This window comes from Papaver somniferum, chromosome 3 (genome assembly GCF_003573695.1).
Source record: "Papaver somniferum cultivar HN1 chromosome 3, ASM357369v1, whole genome shotgun sequence".
NCBI classification, from domain to species: domain Eukaryota; kingdom Viridiplantae; phylum Streptophyta; class Magnoliopsida; order Ranunculales; family Papaveraceae; genus Papaver; species Papaver somniferum.
In genome coordinates this window covers 106,692,849-106,709,191 of record NC_039360.1, presented here as the reverse complement: position 1 = coordinate 106,709,191, position 16,343 = coordinate 106,692,849, and the positions used below count along the sequence as shown (strand labels likewise).

General features: G+C 36.0%; 1 protein-coding gene across 1 annotated transcript; it reads right to left on the bottom strand.

Moving 5' to 3' along the window:
• Nucleotides 1–311: 311 nt before the first annotated feature.
• LOC113359834 lies at nucleotides 312–884 on the bottom strand. Its single transcript, XM_026603407.1, has one exon. It carries the CDS (start codon nucleotides 882–884, stop codon nucleotides 312–314), a length of 573 nt encoding a protein of 190 aa, XP_026459192.1.
• Nucleotides 885–16,343: the final 15,459 nt, after the last annotated feature.

Sequence of the window (16,343 nt, the reverse complement as noted above, 5' to 3'; positions counted from 1 at the left end):
GTTGGCCGCTTTTGGGTGCGCCCGTGAGATTTTGTGGGGTAGGTTTCACAGTAGGAAAATGTGTAAGAATGGGTCTCCCTGTAGTTTCCACTTTAATAATACCCACTTGATTTGGTTAATCACTTTGATCATTTATTCTAACCATAAACACTTTGACCAGTATCCTTAAACAAGGCTGTTCAATCAGATTCCATATCAACAAAGAAACTGGAATATATGCTGATTAAATTTGACTTTTGTTCACTACATTAAACAAGGAGTTCTTTTTTTTTTTTAAAGAAAAGATAGTAATTTTATTAAGATGAAAAGGCTTACAAAAATGTGTCTTTTTGTAGACATAATTCTAGCCAAGAAGGGATTGCCTCAATCCATTCTTTATCAGCACTTGAGTTTCTTGCATATTTTGCTATTGTGTCTGCCACATGATTAATGTCTCTATGGACATGAGTACATAACCATCCTTCAAAATAATCTAATAAATTTAAACTATCTAAGATAATATTTCTAATTGTCCATTTGATTGAACTTAGACTGCCATTGAGAGCTCTGATTACATTCTCACAATCCCCTTTCAGGTGCAGTTTCCTTATTCCTTTTCTCCTGGCCCAAATAATTGCCTCCAAGAGCGCCTTTGCCTCCGCTTGTTCTGGGTCCATTACTTTTATATAGTAGCATCTACCTCCATCTCTAACACCTGCACAATTGCGCAATATTAGTCCAATTCCTACATCTTTAGTTTTTTCTTTGAAAGAAGCATCAAAATTCAGTTTAACAAAAGATGATTGAGGACATGTCCACTGGCGAATGCTGGTTATGCCAGAGACTGTCTCAGTGATACGACTACTAATAATCCTATGCCAGTATGAGTAATCATTTGTTATCATAAGAGATATTTGGTTATGCCAGGGAGGTTCACCTCACACTTCTATTTTCACCTTATCTCATATTTTAAGAGATATTTTTCTTAAATAAAACTTAAACGATAAGGCATTTAAAGCTAATATTTTGGAGATATGTTTTTCTTACAAAGTCATACATACCTACAAAGAATGAGCACATTCTGAGACACCGAACCTCACTATCTATCAATCTAAATTTTAATGGTTGAAAATTTGTCAAATTTCGATGGTTGATTTTCAAAATAGTAGATGGTGAAATTATACGTTTCAGAATGTGCTCATTTTTTGTGGGTATATAGAGCTTTGTAAGACGAATATATTCCCATAATATTAGCTTCAAATATGCTACCATTTGGTTTTTAGAAAAAAAATTGGTACCCAAAGTGTTAGATAGTATGAAAATAGGAATGAAAGGGGTCTTCTCTCTACGTTAAAATATGTTTTCATATATTCCAAAAAATCTTTATTAAACCTTTCTCAACTTATTTGGGTGTTATCTAGGACTACTCTAATGGTATAAACAAATAAGAAAATTTGTTGATTTATGGGTCATTATGGAATAAGTGAAAACGCGGGGTTTCAAAGTACACCACCACTTTTTTCTTAGGAAATCTGTATGGACTAACTCAATACTATTCCGAGAGTAAAACTCAATCAAGGAAAAGTACTCAGAGTTATATCTCTCTTTCTCTGGTGATTAGAAAGTTTACACAAACAAGTCAGTGAACCTAATCACACAGAGATTTCTTGGACGGTGCCAAAGACCAGTTTTCCAAGAACCAATCTAGTCTTATCCAACAAACTAGGTCGGATGTATCAACTTAGATTGATCAACGTACAACCTGTGATATTTTAATTATAAAGATAAACAATATAATGCGGAAAAGAAATAACACAGACACCAGAAGTTTTGTTAACGAGGAAACCGCAAATGCAGAAAAACCCCGGGACCTAGTCCAGATTGAACACCACTCTGTATTAAGCCGCTACAGACACTAGCCTACTGCCAATTAACTTCGGACTGAAATGTAGTTGAGCCCTAAAAGGTATCACACTGATTAAGGTACAGTCGCGTTCCTTACGTCTCTTGAACCACGCCGGGTTATATGCACTTGATACCCTTAGATGACGTCACACTAACTAAGAGTTGCTTCAACTCAATTGAAGACTTTAAACCAAAGATTTCTCTTATATATTAAGCCTATAATTGATTTCCTGATTACAATCAAACGATGATTGAAATCAAACCTATGATAAAGGTGATGGAAATCGATGGAAAGTTGACAGAAATCTGGATGTTCTCAAAATCCGGACTTAAATGCAGCCTAGATTATTACACACCTCACAAGTTTAGAAAACTCGTGTAATCAACAAAGTCTGAGACGAAGAGAACTTTGCTGATTACTATCTATCTTGATCGTAGGAACAAGCTCTACAAACAATCAAGATCGAGATACTCAAGTTATTAAGGAAAGATAACTGGACATGGCTTCACGAATCCCAATAATGTCTTTATAGTCGTTAGACCCTAAACGGGTTAGGAAGAGGACGACTCTAGATACAACTAGGACACACCAAAAAGTAGTGTCAGGATTCAAAGATCCCAGTTGCCAAGAGTTCCCCTTATATAGATTTCAAATCCTAGGTAGCTTTAGGTAGGCCTTTCAATATCTTTCCGATATCCAGAATCCGTTTCCGAGTATTCGGGATCCTATAGGATTTTATCTGTTTTATCGGATATTAGATATGGATATTTATCAGATATTTCTTCCTTAACCTATCGGAATCGGATTAGGCTCCATTCGTTTGGTTAATATCCGATATCCGATAGAGTCAGGGATATACTTGTAATTTTCTATCACTTCAATGGCCTGTTTTCATCATCATTTAGATGTACAATCAATAGCAGCAATTAGGTTCTTCGACTGTTCTTCTTCTAATCGTTTCAGAACTCAAATTCTGTTCTCAATCACCCACCACACATTCATAAAAACAATGGCAGCAACTTTCTATGGTGAAAAACTCTCCTCTTTTTATATCTCATCTCGGCTTTAGAACTTATTGAAATCGTACCTGGGCCTGCCTTGACCTCTTAGATCTCTCCTAGTTCTTGTCAAAACCCACCAGAACCGTATGTACCATTCAGATTAGCCTCGCCAAAACTTTAGTGAAGCATCGGTCTTTCAGGTCTTTAAACAGACACATGGTGTGTGTTTTCTGGTAGTGAAGGGATGAGTAAGTTGTGGTGTTTCTAAGCCCTTTTATATCTCCATCCCTGCAGTAATTACACTTCTAAAACAAACCCATTCTTTCAATCTTCTCACAGAACTCAAAGACTGCCTCCAATCCTTCTCTGTTCATCTTTATTCTCTTCCCATTTCAACGGCAGTGAGAACACCTATTCTTCCTTTTATACTCGTTCTCAGACAAGATCAAGCCTTACCAAAACTTATATCATAGACTCCTTGTTCTTCTCAGCTTCGAAAATTCTATTTCCTGGGAACATTTACTTCTGTTCCCAGAAACCGGATTTTATCGGAAAAATTCCGATATCCGATAGCTTATCCCTAACCTTATCGATTTGGAATTTTTGGATTCCGCCGGATATTATAGGATATCGGATAACCCTTAATCTTAACCTTATCGGTATTTCCAATATCCAGCGGATATTTATCCTTTGCCAGCCCTAGCTTTAGGTTTAAGCTAAGATAGCTTTGGAACCAAGCAAACAATATTCACCGTTAGATGAAAGCTTTGAATTTTATTCATATAAGTAAGATATACACATAGGCTTGGTGAAACCGCACTTGAACCGTGTACAAAGACTATGTTCAATATGGTTAGCCGAAACTAGCCTGTTTGAACTTAAAATCTTAACATTCATTTTTCATGAACACAGAGACATTAATCTTGAGTCACAATTATGTGATCAAATAAGTCTAGTATTGATTAGAGAATTGATCAAATGCAAATTATCTCGTAGAAATAATTTAATCGCAATTGAATCATAATCGACATAGTTGGTAAATGCACAAAGTACAAATGCTTAAGTAGTTCGTGAATCGGATGAGTCAAGGTACACGGACCGATTTGCAAACTTTACAAGCAAAACCGAGTTACGGAGTTGAAAGAACTTTTTCAGTTCACGTACCGGTTTGCAAACTTAGGTGCAACTCTAAGTTCCAGAGTTAACAAAACTTTTTCACTTCACGTACCGGTTTGCAAACTTAAGAGCTTTACCGGTTCCAGAGTTCACATAACCTTTTCAGTTTGTGTACCGGTTTGGGTACTAAACTGGTTCTAGAAATCGAACTGTATTACCAGTTTGGATACTTAAACCCGGTTCCCTTACCACAGTTCCAAAATGGTTTGTATACGAATATGCGTACCTATCCAGATCATGAAACAAACAGATTTTCTCATGATGTGCATATGAATATGCGTATCACACAAGTCTGTAAGTCGATATATCGCTACTCCGCTACGTGTCTGAATACATGTAATAAGGCTTCAGAGCTATAAAAGTTATCTCAGTTTTTAAGACTGATACCACTGTCTTGTATTCCGAATATAGTAATTCTATATTTTTCTCTAAGTCAGTTCGAAACATTCCTTAATAACATCAATGACACATATCACTGTTCCAGGATATTTACGAATGATAAACTTGAATCGCGATTTGGTTCCGAACAATAAATTGTTCTCCGCCGAAATTCAGCAAGCATGAACAAATGTTTATTAAGCTTAGTCATTATATTTCGAGAAATTCGTAAACTAAATAATTAGTTCTCGACTTGAAATTCTTTTCAATGCAATCTAGTCTAAATAGTTTTGCGACGTCGTCTCAAATGATAGAAAGGTGAATATAACTTGAGATATAGGTAGTTTAGTCTTTACTTACCTTTTTTTGATGAAGTTCTCCAAAAGCTTCGGTTGATCTTCGCCTTCCAATGTTAAAACGCAATGACGACTGCATTGCTCCAATATTTCTCAACTACGATCTTATCCTAGTCCGAGACTTAACTAATTGTGGACTAGAAATCAAGATATAGTTTTGACAACTAAATTTTCCAACAAGCTTGAGATGGAAAGACTTGTGAGTTCGACCAAGCAATGCTCTTATAATCTCCCCCTTTGTCAATTTTAGTGAAAAAACTATTAATACATATGGATAACAAAAATAAATCTTCGAAAAACTCCTTGATCCATCATGTCTTTCTTTCCTTGGTTTCTTCAACTCTTCATTATTTCAAGTCGCAATGATTTTGAACGTGTTCAACTCAGCATCGTTGTTGTTGAAGATCCGTAACTATAACAACTCTCGTCGTTATACATAAACATAGTATTATTCCTTTCTCCAAAGTTCAATTGTATCATTACTCTGAAGTACTACTACGGTGATATGTTTCTCCCCCTTAATCAATACTGAAAAAGAGGGGGTATAACAACCACACCCAATAATTTGTTCGGGAATCTGTATGGACTAAACTCCAATATAATTCCGAGAGCACCAACTTAAAAGCGAGACTCAATCAAGAATTATATTAAAGAGTTTTTATCTCTTTCCCAATACATTCATCAAATAAAACAGATAGAAATCTGCAAGCCTGATTGATACGAGAAATAACTTAGAAGGTACTAAAGACCAATGCTCAAGTTTTAATCAAGTTTTATCCAACAAACTAGGTTGGATTTATCAACTGATTGAACTACGCACAACCTATGATATTTCAATTATATAAACAAATATAATGCGAAAAAGAAATAACACATACACCAAAAATTTTGTTAACGAGGAAACCGCAAATGCAGAAAAACCCCGGGACCTAGTCCAGATTTGAACACCACACTGTATTAAGCCGCTACAGAATCTAGCCTACTACAAGTTAACTTCGGACTGGAATGTAGTGGAGCCCTAACCAAGTCTCACACCGATTAAGGTACAGTCGCGTTCCTTACGCTTCTAGAACCACACCAGATTCTACGCACTTGATTCCCTTAGATGATCTCACCCACAACTAAGAGTTGCTACGACCCAAAGTCGAAGACTTATAAACAAATTTGTCTCCCACATATATGTCTATTCTTTATTCGGTTTTTGTTCAATCTTTTGATAAAATCAAGGTGAACATGAACCAACTAATAATCCGATCTTATACTCCCGAAGAGCATCCTAGAAATATTAGTCACTTCACAATAACCCAATTGATTAACAGGAAAAGTTATTGCGGAATCACAAGAGTCTGAGACGAAAAACTGTTGTGATTACTTTTTATATCTTATCTATCGGGGATAAATCTCGAGTAAATCTTAGAGAAATTAAAACTCAATACGATAGAAAAAGTAAGATCAGAATACTCAATTACGAAGAAAATAGTTAAATCTGGCTTCACGAGTCCCAAATGAAGTCTTCAAGTCGTTAACCTATAATGGTTTTGGAAAAAACCTGTGTTAAAGGAGAATCGACTCTAGTATGCAACTAGGACACATGAAAGTGTCGGAATTAGGTTTTACAGTTGCTAGAGTTCTTCCTTATATAGTCTTTCAAATCAGGGTTGCTTTCAATCAAAGCTAAGATAGCTTAGTAACAAAGCATTCAATATTCACTGTTAGATGAAATCCTGATTTAAGATTCAAGCTAAGTATGCTTATAAATAAATCAATCAATCTCCATCGTTAGATGGTCTTAGCTTGTTACACACAAATGAAATATACTTATATTTACATATGGGTTACCGTACCTAAACGTGTATATTGAGTTCGCTCAATAACAGTTAACCGAAGTTAGCTATATGCACACTTTTGTCTTAGTCGTATTCATCTAACACTTATAGATCAAATATGAAGATCAATCAATCATGAAAGATAATCAAAATGAATCTAATTATGTTTAAAATAGAGTTGTTCAATTATTCACTATCTCATAGAAATATATATGAAAAAATTGAATCGAAATCGGTTTGATTCGTAATCGTACAAAGTACTTATACAAGAATCAATTCATGAATAATAAGCCACGATTTGCAAAGATTGCATCCCTTAAATCACAAATGTTTTAGTTCATGATTATGAGAATCATACATAATCGACTTTAGAACTTCACCACTGTGTTCGCCAACCAGGTACGCGAACAGTAGCTCCGAACCTTGGCCTAGTCAAGCCGTTCGCAAACCCGGTTCGCGAACAACCGTTCCGGACCCAACTCAGGTAAACCCGTTTGCATACTAGGTACGCAAACAAGAGTTCCGGACCTTTTCAGGTAAATCCGTTCGCGTACTAGGTACGCAAGCAAGAGTTTCGGACCCGAATCATCACAATACAGTTCGCATACTAGGTATGCATACCGTGTTGTATCCAGACATGGGTAATTTTTCTAAACTCTCATTTCAGTCATTGAAACATTCTTGGAAGAAGACAATGGTACTCTCACATACAATTAGCTTCAAGTATTTTTCAATTGATCGAATGTTCAATACGAAACTTCCCGAGTTAACATCAAATAATTGTCTCACACAAATCATATAAGATGTTCAAGGTAATTTTCACATGATCATCTTTTGACTTAATATTTAGTTTTCAACAAATAGATTATTTCCAACTAAACTCATCAGGAATATGATGAACATAGCTAATGCAAAAAGCTTCCAACACATATTTCGAGAAATAGATAAGCGGGATAAACTCGGCTCAAAATATCAAATGTGTATAATGTAAAAGTGCATATAGCTATACGACTTAGTCTCATTAGAAGATATAATAGATCATAGACTTCTTAGTGATAGATAAGTTTTAGTCTCCACATACCTTTTGTTGATTAAGTTCCTCCAAGCTCCCAGTAGATCGTCGTCTTCAATTGGTGAACGTCGTGAAGTCTAAAGCTCAACTACACATTTTATCCTAACCTGAGACATAGCTGTAAGTAGACTAGAAATCAAGTACATAGTTTTGATCAACTAAACTTGACAAACAAGCTTGAGATAGGAGTTCGACCGAGTAGTGCTCTAACAAATACTTACATCTTTTGCATAATAGGTGAAACCTATATTATTGGTTCACTTCCCCTTACATAATGATCCGTAAACCATATGTATAAAATTAACCATATGAAACTACTAAATAATTCTCCCCCTTTTTGTCAATAAAATTAACAAAGGTACGAGAATTGCGGGATCGTAATGAATACAACCAAAAGATTATGTCAATTTTTAAGGAAGATGAAGATTCCACATAATAACATAGTTAAAATGCAACTCCTTATATCAACTTTTTTAGATGATCTCACATAGTAAAGCAAATTACTTAGCTCATCTAGGAGATTAAAAAGATACAAGTATCCCTTTTCTAATTCCACAGCCACACTCCCCACAAAGATATACTACCTCCGTCCCTAATTAGATGACCTAGTTAAAATTTACTAGTAAATTTAGAAATGATTATCTCTCAGACTATACAACGGATTTTCGTCAACTTTGTATCATCGGAAAGCATTTTAAAACACATATCTAATGAATATAAATATGGATATCAAATTTTACATATTTCTTATAATAATATTAATCCATCACTCCACTTATTTATGGTATAGGTCATCTAATTAGGGACGGAGGGAGTAGCAATTAAGCACAAGTTTATCTAAGAACTCTCCCCCATTTGATGTCGTTCCCAAGAGAACAACATGAATGACCTTTATTTTGTGAAAAAGAAGGATTTCGGCGGACATTAAAAAATCACAAGGATTTGTATCCATGGTACCGACATAAATTAATCTCAAGGCCGGTTACGAATAACGAGACAATTTTACTCGATTTTACTCAATATAAGAGAATCTTACGGAGTGTATCAAGCAGCAAAACACAAGAGTGTGATAACAAGAAGATCAATACTGCGAGAAAAATCTCAAAGAGTTTGTTCTATTTTCCGTTTATAAAAAACATAATAGATTTAACTTCTGAGCATATATGAAATATTAGCTCGACTCACGAAAACGTAAAATGCACAAATATTTCACAAGACTTCTGCAATAATTAAACCAACAATGATTACATACTGCAAGTTCATCTTCCAACAACTCTAGAATTTAAACAAATAAATCTAAAAACATGCAAGATGAAAAACGTTGGAAATAGCTATGTGTAATCACAATCTTTTCTATACCAAACCTAGTTATCCTATTAAGAATAAAATCCTCAAAAGAAGTTTCCAAGAAAATACAAAAAGAGAAGAAAACAAAATAAACTAGATTTTTCCAGAATCTTCATCGGTTTTGAGACCTTTGAATTTGTCATACATTGTATCCACGAGATCTTCAGAGAAAATATCCTCATTGAGAAGTTCACGAACATGAGATTTCATGAGAACAAGGTCAGCAGAAACCTTTTTCAACTCAGTCTTCAACATGTTTAAACTTTTTAGCGTTTCAACAAGTTCTAGTTTAGCTTCTTCAAATTTTTTAAGGAAATCATAAACGACTTCAACGGAAATCATCTCTTCTCGTTCAAGATCTTGATGATCATAAGCAAAATAGCAATTCACATCAGACGGAATTTCAGATGAATCAAAAACTTCTCATCGACCAGCGTTCTCTTATTTCCTTTTGTTTTTATACCATCGTGATTAAGAGCTTTCTCTATGCTTTCAAGAATTCGAGACATAGGAAACATGCTTGGTTGCGAAAACTTGGATGAGAATTTCTCAATCACAAGTTATGGTATATAAGTAAAATATGTTCTCTAGGATGCACGACGCTTCGCGACTCGATTTAGATATTAGGGTTTCATGCAGTCAACAAGAAAAGATATGGGTACCTACCGGTTGATCCTAGCGGGTTTCAGAACAATTTTTTTTTTAATGGTAAAAAAAATATATTTTAAAGAGCACACAACAATTTATCAATACTGCACCTTATCCTTTTGATAAATATTCTTCCTTGAATATTAATATATTCTTAGCTCAACAAACGTGAGTTTAGAGCACAAGAGAATCAATATTAACGAGAAGATTTAGCTTATCATGAAGGGATTGCAATATGAAAAGATAGTTGCATATCATAAATAAGTACTACTTGAGATAAATAGTACACCTGTCAACAGTAATCCTTATCCATCAAGATTTTTGATGGATAAGGTTCCAAAATCTGCACCTAGCTTGCACAAGGGTGAGTTGTACACTCACCACTGGAATACTGCTGATGTTTTCTTCTGCTTTTTCTTTTGAAACGTGAAAAATAATCATAAAAATTACATCAAAATAAATGATTAGAATTTTTACCTGAATTTCCTTGTCTTGAAACGGACAGTTTGTCGATAAGATACTTATTTCCTGTAATGATTAAATTCAGGTTAGCTTGTTGAGTTGTTTCAAAAGTTTCCACCCTTTTTGGAGGTATAAGGTGTCCTTTTGAACCTGTTAGAGTACTACTCGGTCGAACTCGCAAGCGTTGCTATCTCAAGCTTGTTTGTCAAGTTTGGTTGTCAAAACTATAAGTCTTGATTTCTAGTCTACTTATATCTAAGTCCCGGATTAGGATAGTTAAGTGTAGTTGAGCATTAGACTTCACAACGTTCATCGATTGAAGACGAAGAAATACTAAGGGGAGCTTGTCGAACTTCATCAACAAAAGGTATGTGGAAACTTGAACTCATCTATCACTCAAAAGTCTATCTACTTAATATCCTTTTTGAGACAAAAGTCGTATAGCTATATATACTTCGATTATACACATTTTATATTTCGAGATGAGTTTAACTCGCTCATATATTTCTCGAAATATGTGTTGCTAAGCTTTCGCTTTAACCAGATTCATCTTATATTCTTGACGAAAGTCAAAAGATGATCATGTGAAAATCGCCTTGTAACATGTTACATGATTTGTGTGAGACAGTCATTTGATGTAGACTCGGAATGTTCGTATTGATCATTTGATCACTTGAAAATTGCTTTGAAGCTAATAGCTTGTGTAATACAGCTATTGTCGTCTTCCAAGAATGTTTCAATGATTGACATGGGAGTTTAGAACAAATAACCATGATTGGATTTAACACAATATGCGTACTTGTATGCTAACTATTACAAGTTATTCCAAGTCCGGGAACCATAGTATGCATACCCATATGCGTACTGGTTGGTTAATGAAAGTATGGGAACTTAGTATGGATACCGGTATGCGTACTGGCGTGAGATTCAAGTTCCGGAAATTCAATTGAGTTTAGAAGGTATGTGTACCCGTTCGCATACTGACGAACCCAAACTTAGTCCGACCACTTAGGTATGCGTTCCCGTTTGCATACTTGAGTAGGTTATGTTCTAAAATCGGTTTGTTCATGAACTAATACATTTATATATTAAGGAATGCAATCTTTTGCAAACCGTGGCCACAATGTTCATGAATTGATGCAAGTGAATCAAAATCGATTTTGCTTCAATTGTGTCTTTTATACTTCTATGAGAATATAAACAATTCAACAACTCTAGAACTAGTTTCATTTGAGTCATTTGAACTAGTTATGGTTAAGATGAATATGGTTGATACGAAAGTATTCATATGGCTAACTTCGGTTAACTATTGTTGAGCCAACAAGGTGCACATGTTTAGGTACGGTTACTCATATCTAAATGAAGTCACTTTTCATTTATATGTAACAAGCTAAGTTCGATCTAACGGTTGAAAGCTATTATCTTAAGTATAATCAGATTTTCATCTGACGGTGAATATTAAATGCTTTGTTACCAAGGTAACATTGACTGCAAACCCTGATTTGAAGACTATATAAGGGAGAACTCTAGCAACTGGAAAACCTAATCCCCACACATCCTGTGTGATACTAGTTACGACTAGAGTCGATTCTCCTTTAACCTTAGTTTTTTCCAAAACTCAGTAGGTTAATGACTTGAAGACTTCATTGGGATTGTGAAGCCAGACCCAACTATTTTCTCTGTAGTTACGTATTCTGATCTTGATGTTTTCTATCGTGTTGAGTACTATCTTGTCTAAGATTTGCTCGAGATTTAATCTCCGATAGGCAAGATAAAAAGTAGTCACAAACATCTTCGTCTCATCGTTTGTGATTCCACAATATCTTGTTTTGCTACCATACGATTAAGATTATTGTGAGGGAATTGATATTTCTAGGTTGTTCTCCGGGAATATAAGTCCGGTATATCAATTGGTTCATGTTCACCTTGATTTATCAAAATACAGAACAAAACTCATATGTATATCTGTGGGAGACAAATTTATCTATTCAATAGACTTTTTTGTGTGAGACAGATTGGTTTATCAAGTCTTCGACTTTGGATCGTAACAACTCTTAGCTGTGTGTGGGATCAGCTAAGGGAATCAAGTGCGCAAAATACGGCATGGTTCTAGAGGCGTAAGGAACGCGACTGTACCTTGATCAGTGTGAGATTGGTTAGGGATCAACTACATTCCAGTCCGAAGTTAACTTGGAGTAGGCTAGTGTCTGTAGCGACTTAATACAGTATGGTGTTCAAACCTGGACTAGGTCCCGGGATTTTTCTGCATTTACGGTTTCCTCGTTAACAAAATTTCTGGTGTCTGTTGATAGGTTGGGAAACCTAAAATAATATACTGCAAGTGCACAGTGTCCAACTAGTAGAACAATGGCAAGTACAGGTCGTTCCCACGAAGAGTGTGAAATACTCTACTAACTAATACCAAAAACTAGCTAATCAAATTCAATAATGTTTCAACGACTTTTAGAAATTTGGAGCAAAATGAAATAATTGATAATTTTAACGATAAACAAAATGGGAATGGGTTATTAGGATTTTCGGTTTCCACCAATTAATTGTGCAAACTCTACTAAGCTTTAAAAATATATTCCATGCATTTTTAAATATCGTTTCTACGCTATAGTTTTCTTCGCTTCATGGGTAGTGATTCTAAAGCATTACCTATCAATCCTAAAGAATATTATGTCAAAAAACTTAACCCAAGCACGCCATATCAATTGAAAAGCATAGTTAATCAAGAAAATCACATGAGCAATTAAATCCCAAGCTATATGAAGAAAAACTACTAATCAATCAAATCATTATTAAGCATATAAATGTAGAGTTTACACAATAAAATTGGTTTCTACCTAAACTCTAACATGCTCTAGCTAGACATGGCTTTCTCAAAAGCCATAAACATATTTAAATCGAACTAGCTAAGCAAAAACGGATTCGGAGAAGAAGAAACTCCAAACCCTAGTATTCTCTGTTTACCGCCGTAGCCGCACGCCATCCCCTTGTCTGCTTCTCAAAAATTCTTCTTATGGGTTACAAAACGGACACTAGATGTTGTCATCATCCTAATCACGTACCAATCATAATCTTCCAAGAATGGTAAGATATTACCATTTCACGTGCATTGGACTGACCCCAAAATTCCCCTGTACAAAAGATTATGCATGCAGTTCCAGACGAATATCTTGACTTTCCTTATTTCTCAATCAGACGCCAAGAGTGGTGAAGTTGCAAGCCCAAGGTGTCGACATATGTTGATTCTTTCCCATTTCATTTTATCGTCACTCAAATCAAAGAGATTTTGTTTCCATATTTTGAACTAATTCCCAAATGAGACTCACTACCAAATGTCTTCCCAGCCGTGTAGCACCTACTCCATTTCTGTGACCTGACTAATCACCGGCTGCACAACGTCAGCGGCTATTCCCAGACCACTCCGGCACCCACCAAAACCGATTCAAATCATGTCATCCACACAGTCCATCTCCACCGGTTGCAGTAGCTAAGCAAGACGCTAACCAACCACACAAAACCCAGTTGACTGAATCACCATTTAAGTCTTTACTCATCTCGAGAACTCTGAACTTCAATTTGCCCAGAAATCCCATGAATGCAATTGATGTGTGTAGTCGACATCGAAATACCGAGCACCATAAAAAGGAACACTGAACCATTATTCCATACACATCTAACAAATTCGTTCCTAGTCGAGTGCAGTGATTGAAAGCACCACAGATCGTAGCTGCAGCCATTAACATCATCTCCAAGAACTGATTCGAATTCACCACACATACCCCAATAGACTCAAGAACACAGCTGCAGTAACAAAGCTGCTTACTCCATGATCGACTGCATTGCTCAACCATAGCTTGGTCAAAGAACACAAACGAAACGGAAGGAACATAACTCCTCCATCTTCTCCTGCGATTACCAGTTCACCATAATCCATTCACGCGCTGTTACAGACACCATCCATCACCATCATATCAGCCATCTTGGGAACTTCTTCATCTTAGTTTCTCGCTCAACCACGGCAACCATGGCAGCGCACATTTCTTCTTCACTTACTTTACGAAAATCATCATCTGCATCTCCAACTTGGCATCAAATAATTGAGAACTGCACCATTACCTTCCATTGAAGTGAACCCACCGAGATGGCCAACCAACGTATGCATGTCTCCACTTTCTTCATTCATCACTGGCGTTCACTAGCAAGCTGTAAGGACCCTCAGTTTTGTCTTCATGCACAGTCCCAAACTCATTTGAAGTATTAACCCATGCCGAGATTGGGTAAAACCCATCACAGTACGATAACCTCATTGTTGCTACACTTCTCATTAGCATTTCCAGCCAAAACTTTCAATTTTCCTGCGACTCGAATGCTTTCTTAACTGAACCATGTCAACAACGACCTAACTTCAGTTGACTGCACTTCAGGCCATGAGACCCAAATCCAGCAGCATCACACTAGTCGAAAGCACCACTGGCATCGGCAACCAAAATCCACATTCATTCTGTCTTCGAACCTCCATCGTACTCGAACTCAGGTGCCTGCTCTCACTCATTTGTTTCTCTTAGTGGACTGAAGTGTCTGCATAAAAGTAAAAGTATGAAGTTCTTTATTTGATTTGCCACTATCTCTGGCTGTGTGGCGGCTTAAGTGGCGCAACATCATAACTGTTGGCTTGACAGCCCACCATCTCATTCATTAAGTTCTGTCTCCTTTGGTTCACACCCTTGGGCCTCTGGCAGTGAAATGTCTTTCATGCTGCTGATATATGGAGATACCAGGCCAGCTATGGTTGTTGATACATGGAAATACCAGGCCAACCCCATTTCATAATTGTGGTTGCTGATAAATGGAAATACCAGGCCAACCCCATTTCATAATTGTGGTTGCTGATACATGGAAATACCAGGCCAACCCATTTCATCATTGTGGTTGCTGATATATCGAAGTACCAGGCCAACCACATTTTTCCATTTTCGTCGCAAACACCATTAAGTCTCACATTTTGTTGTTTATTGCTGGATGATCGAATTCACTTGTACTTTCTACAAAAGCACTAAAATAATATTATTAACCAAAATATTGAGACCTAGCTAATATAAATATGGGTATAAAATATAACATTTACACGCTTATCATCTGTGTTGTTTCTTTTCCGCATTATATTTGTTTATATAATCGAAATATCACAAGTTGTGCGTAAGTTCAATAAATTGTGAATCCAACCTTTGGTTGTTGATTATATTGATTGACACTTGGATATTGGTTTTTGATACCGTCCAAGTTATTTCTTATATTCAATCGGGCTCACACATTCCTATTTGTTTGATTGCAGATTGAATTAAGAAATTGAGATATAACTTTTGGATGTACTTTTCTTAAGATTAAGTCTGACTATCTAGTTGATTCTATTGAAAGTATATTGGAGTTTGTCCATACAGATTGCTAAGCCAAATATTGGGTGTGGTTGTTAGACCCCCGCTTTTTCAATTGGTACCAGAGCATGCAAACACACTAAGACCTCATTAGTCTGTGTTTGTAGCAATCTGACTATATATATGAGTCTATCTCTAACAACGTACTAGTTTAGAAATTACCAGATGATTTTCAAAGATTGGATTCACCTGAGAGAACTGTCACATCTAAGTCAATATCTAAACATTTTCTTGATGTAGAAACTGTTGATAACTGGGAAACACGCCTAGAAAAATAGGTGGATGAACTTTCTGATGAAGGTGATTCAGATATTTATAGAGATGCTGATGAGGAAGTCTCAGAGTATGTGAAGGTTTTGAATTCGTTGGAAAAGAAGAAGATGACAACTTCTCATGTCACACCTCTTCTGACTCCTCTCTGTCGAGAAAACAAGAAATTGAAAAGGATTTGCGGAGGTCTTTATTTTTGGAATCGCTCTTGCAAATCGATCCTCAAAGACTATGAGGAAAACCTGAGTAGAAATTCACTTGAATGTGATAATGTTTATTAAAAATACTTCTTGTTGGAAGAGAAACTTGTAGAAACTGAAGCAAGGATTAACTCTCAGCAAGCAAGTTTTGATGACAGAGAAAGCGCTTATCTCGCTCGAAAAAACGCATTGAGGCTGATTTAGCTGCTGCTCTTGGTAAAATCAAGATGTTGGAAGATGACTTGAAAAATTTCAACACTAGTTCAAGCGAATTAACC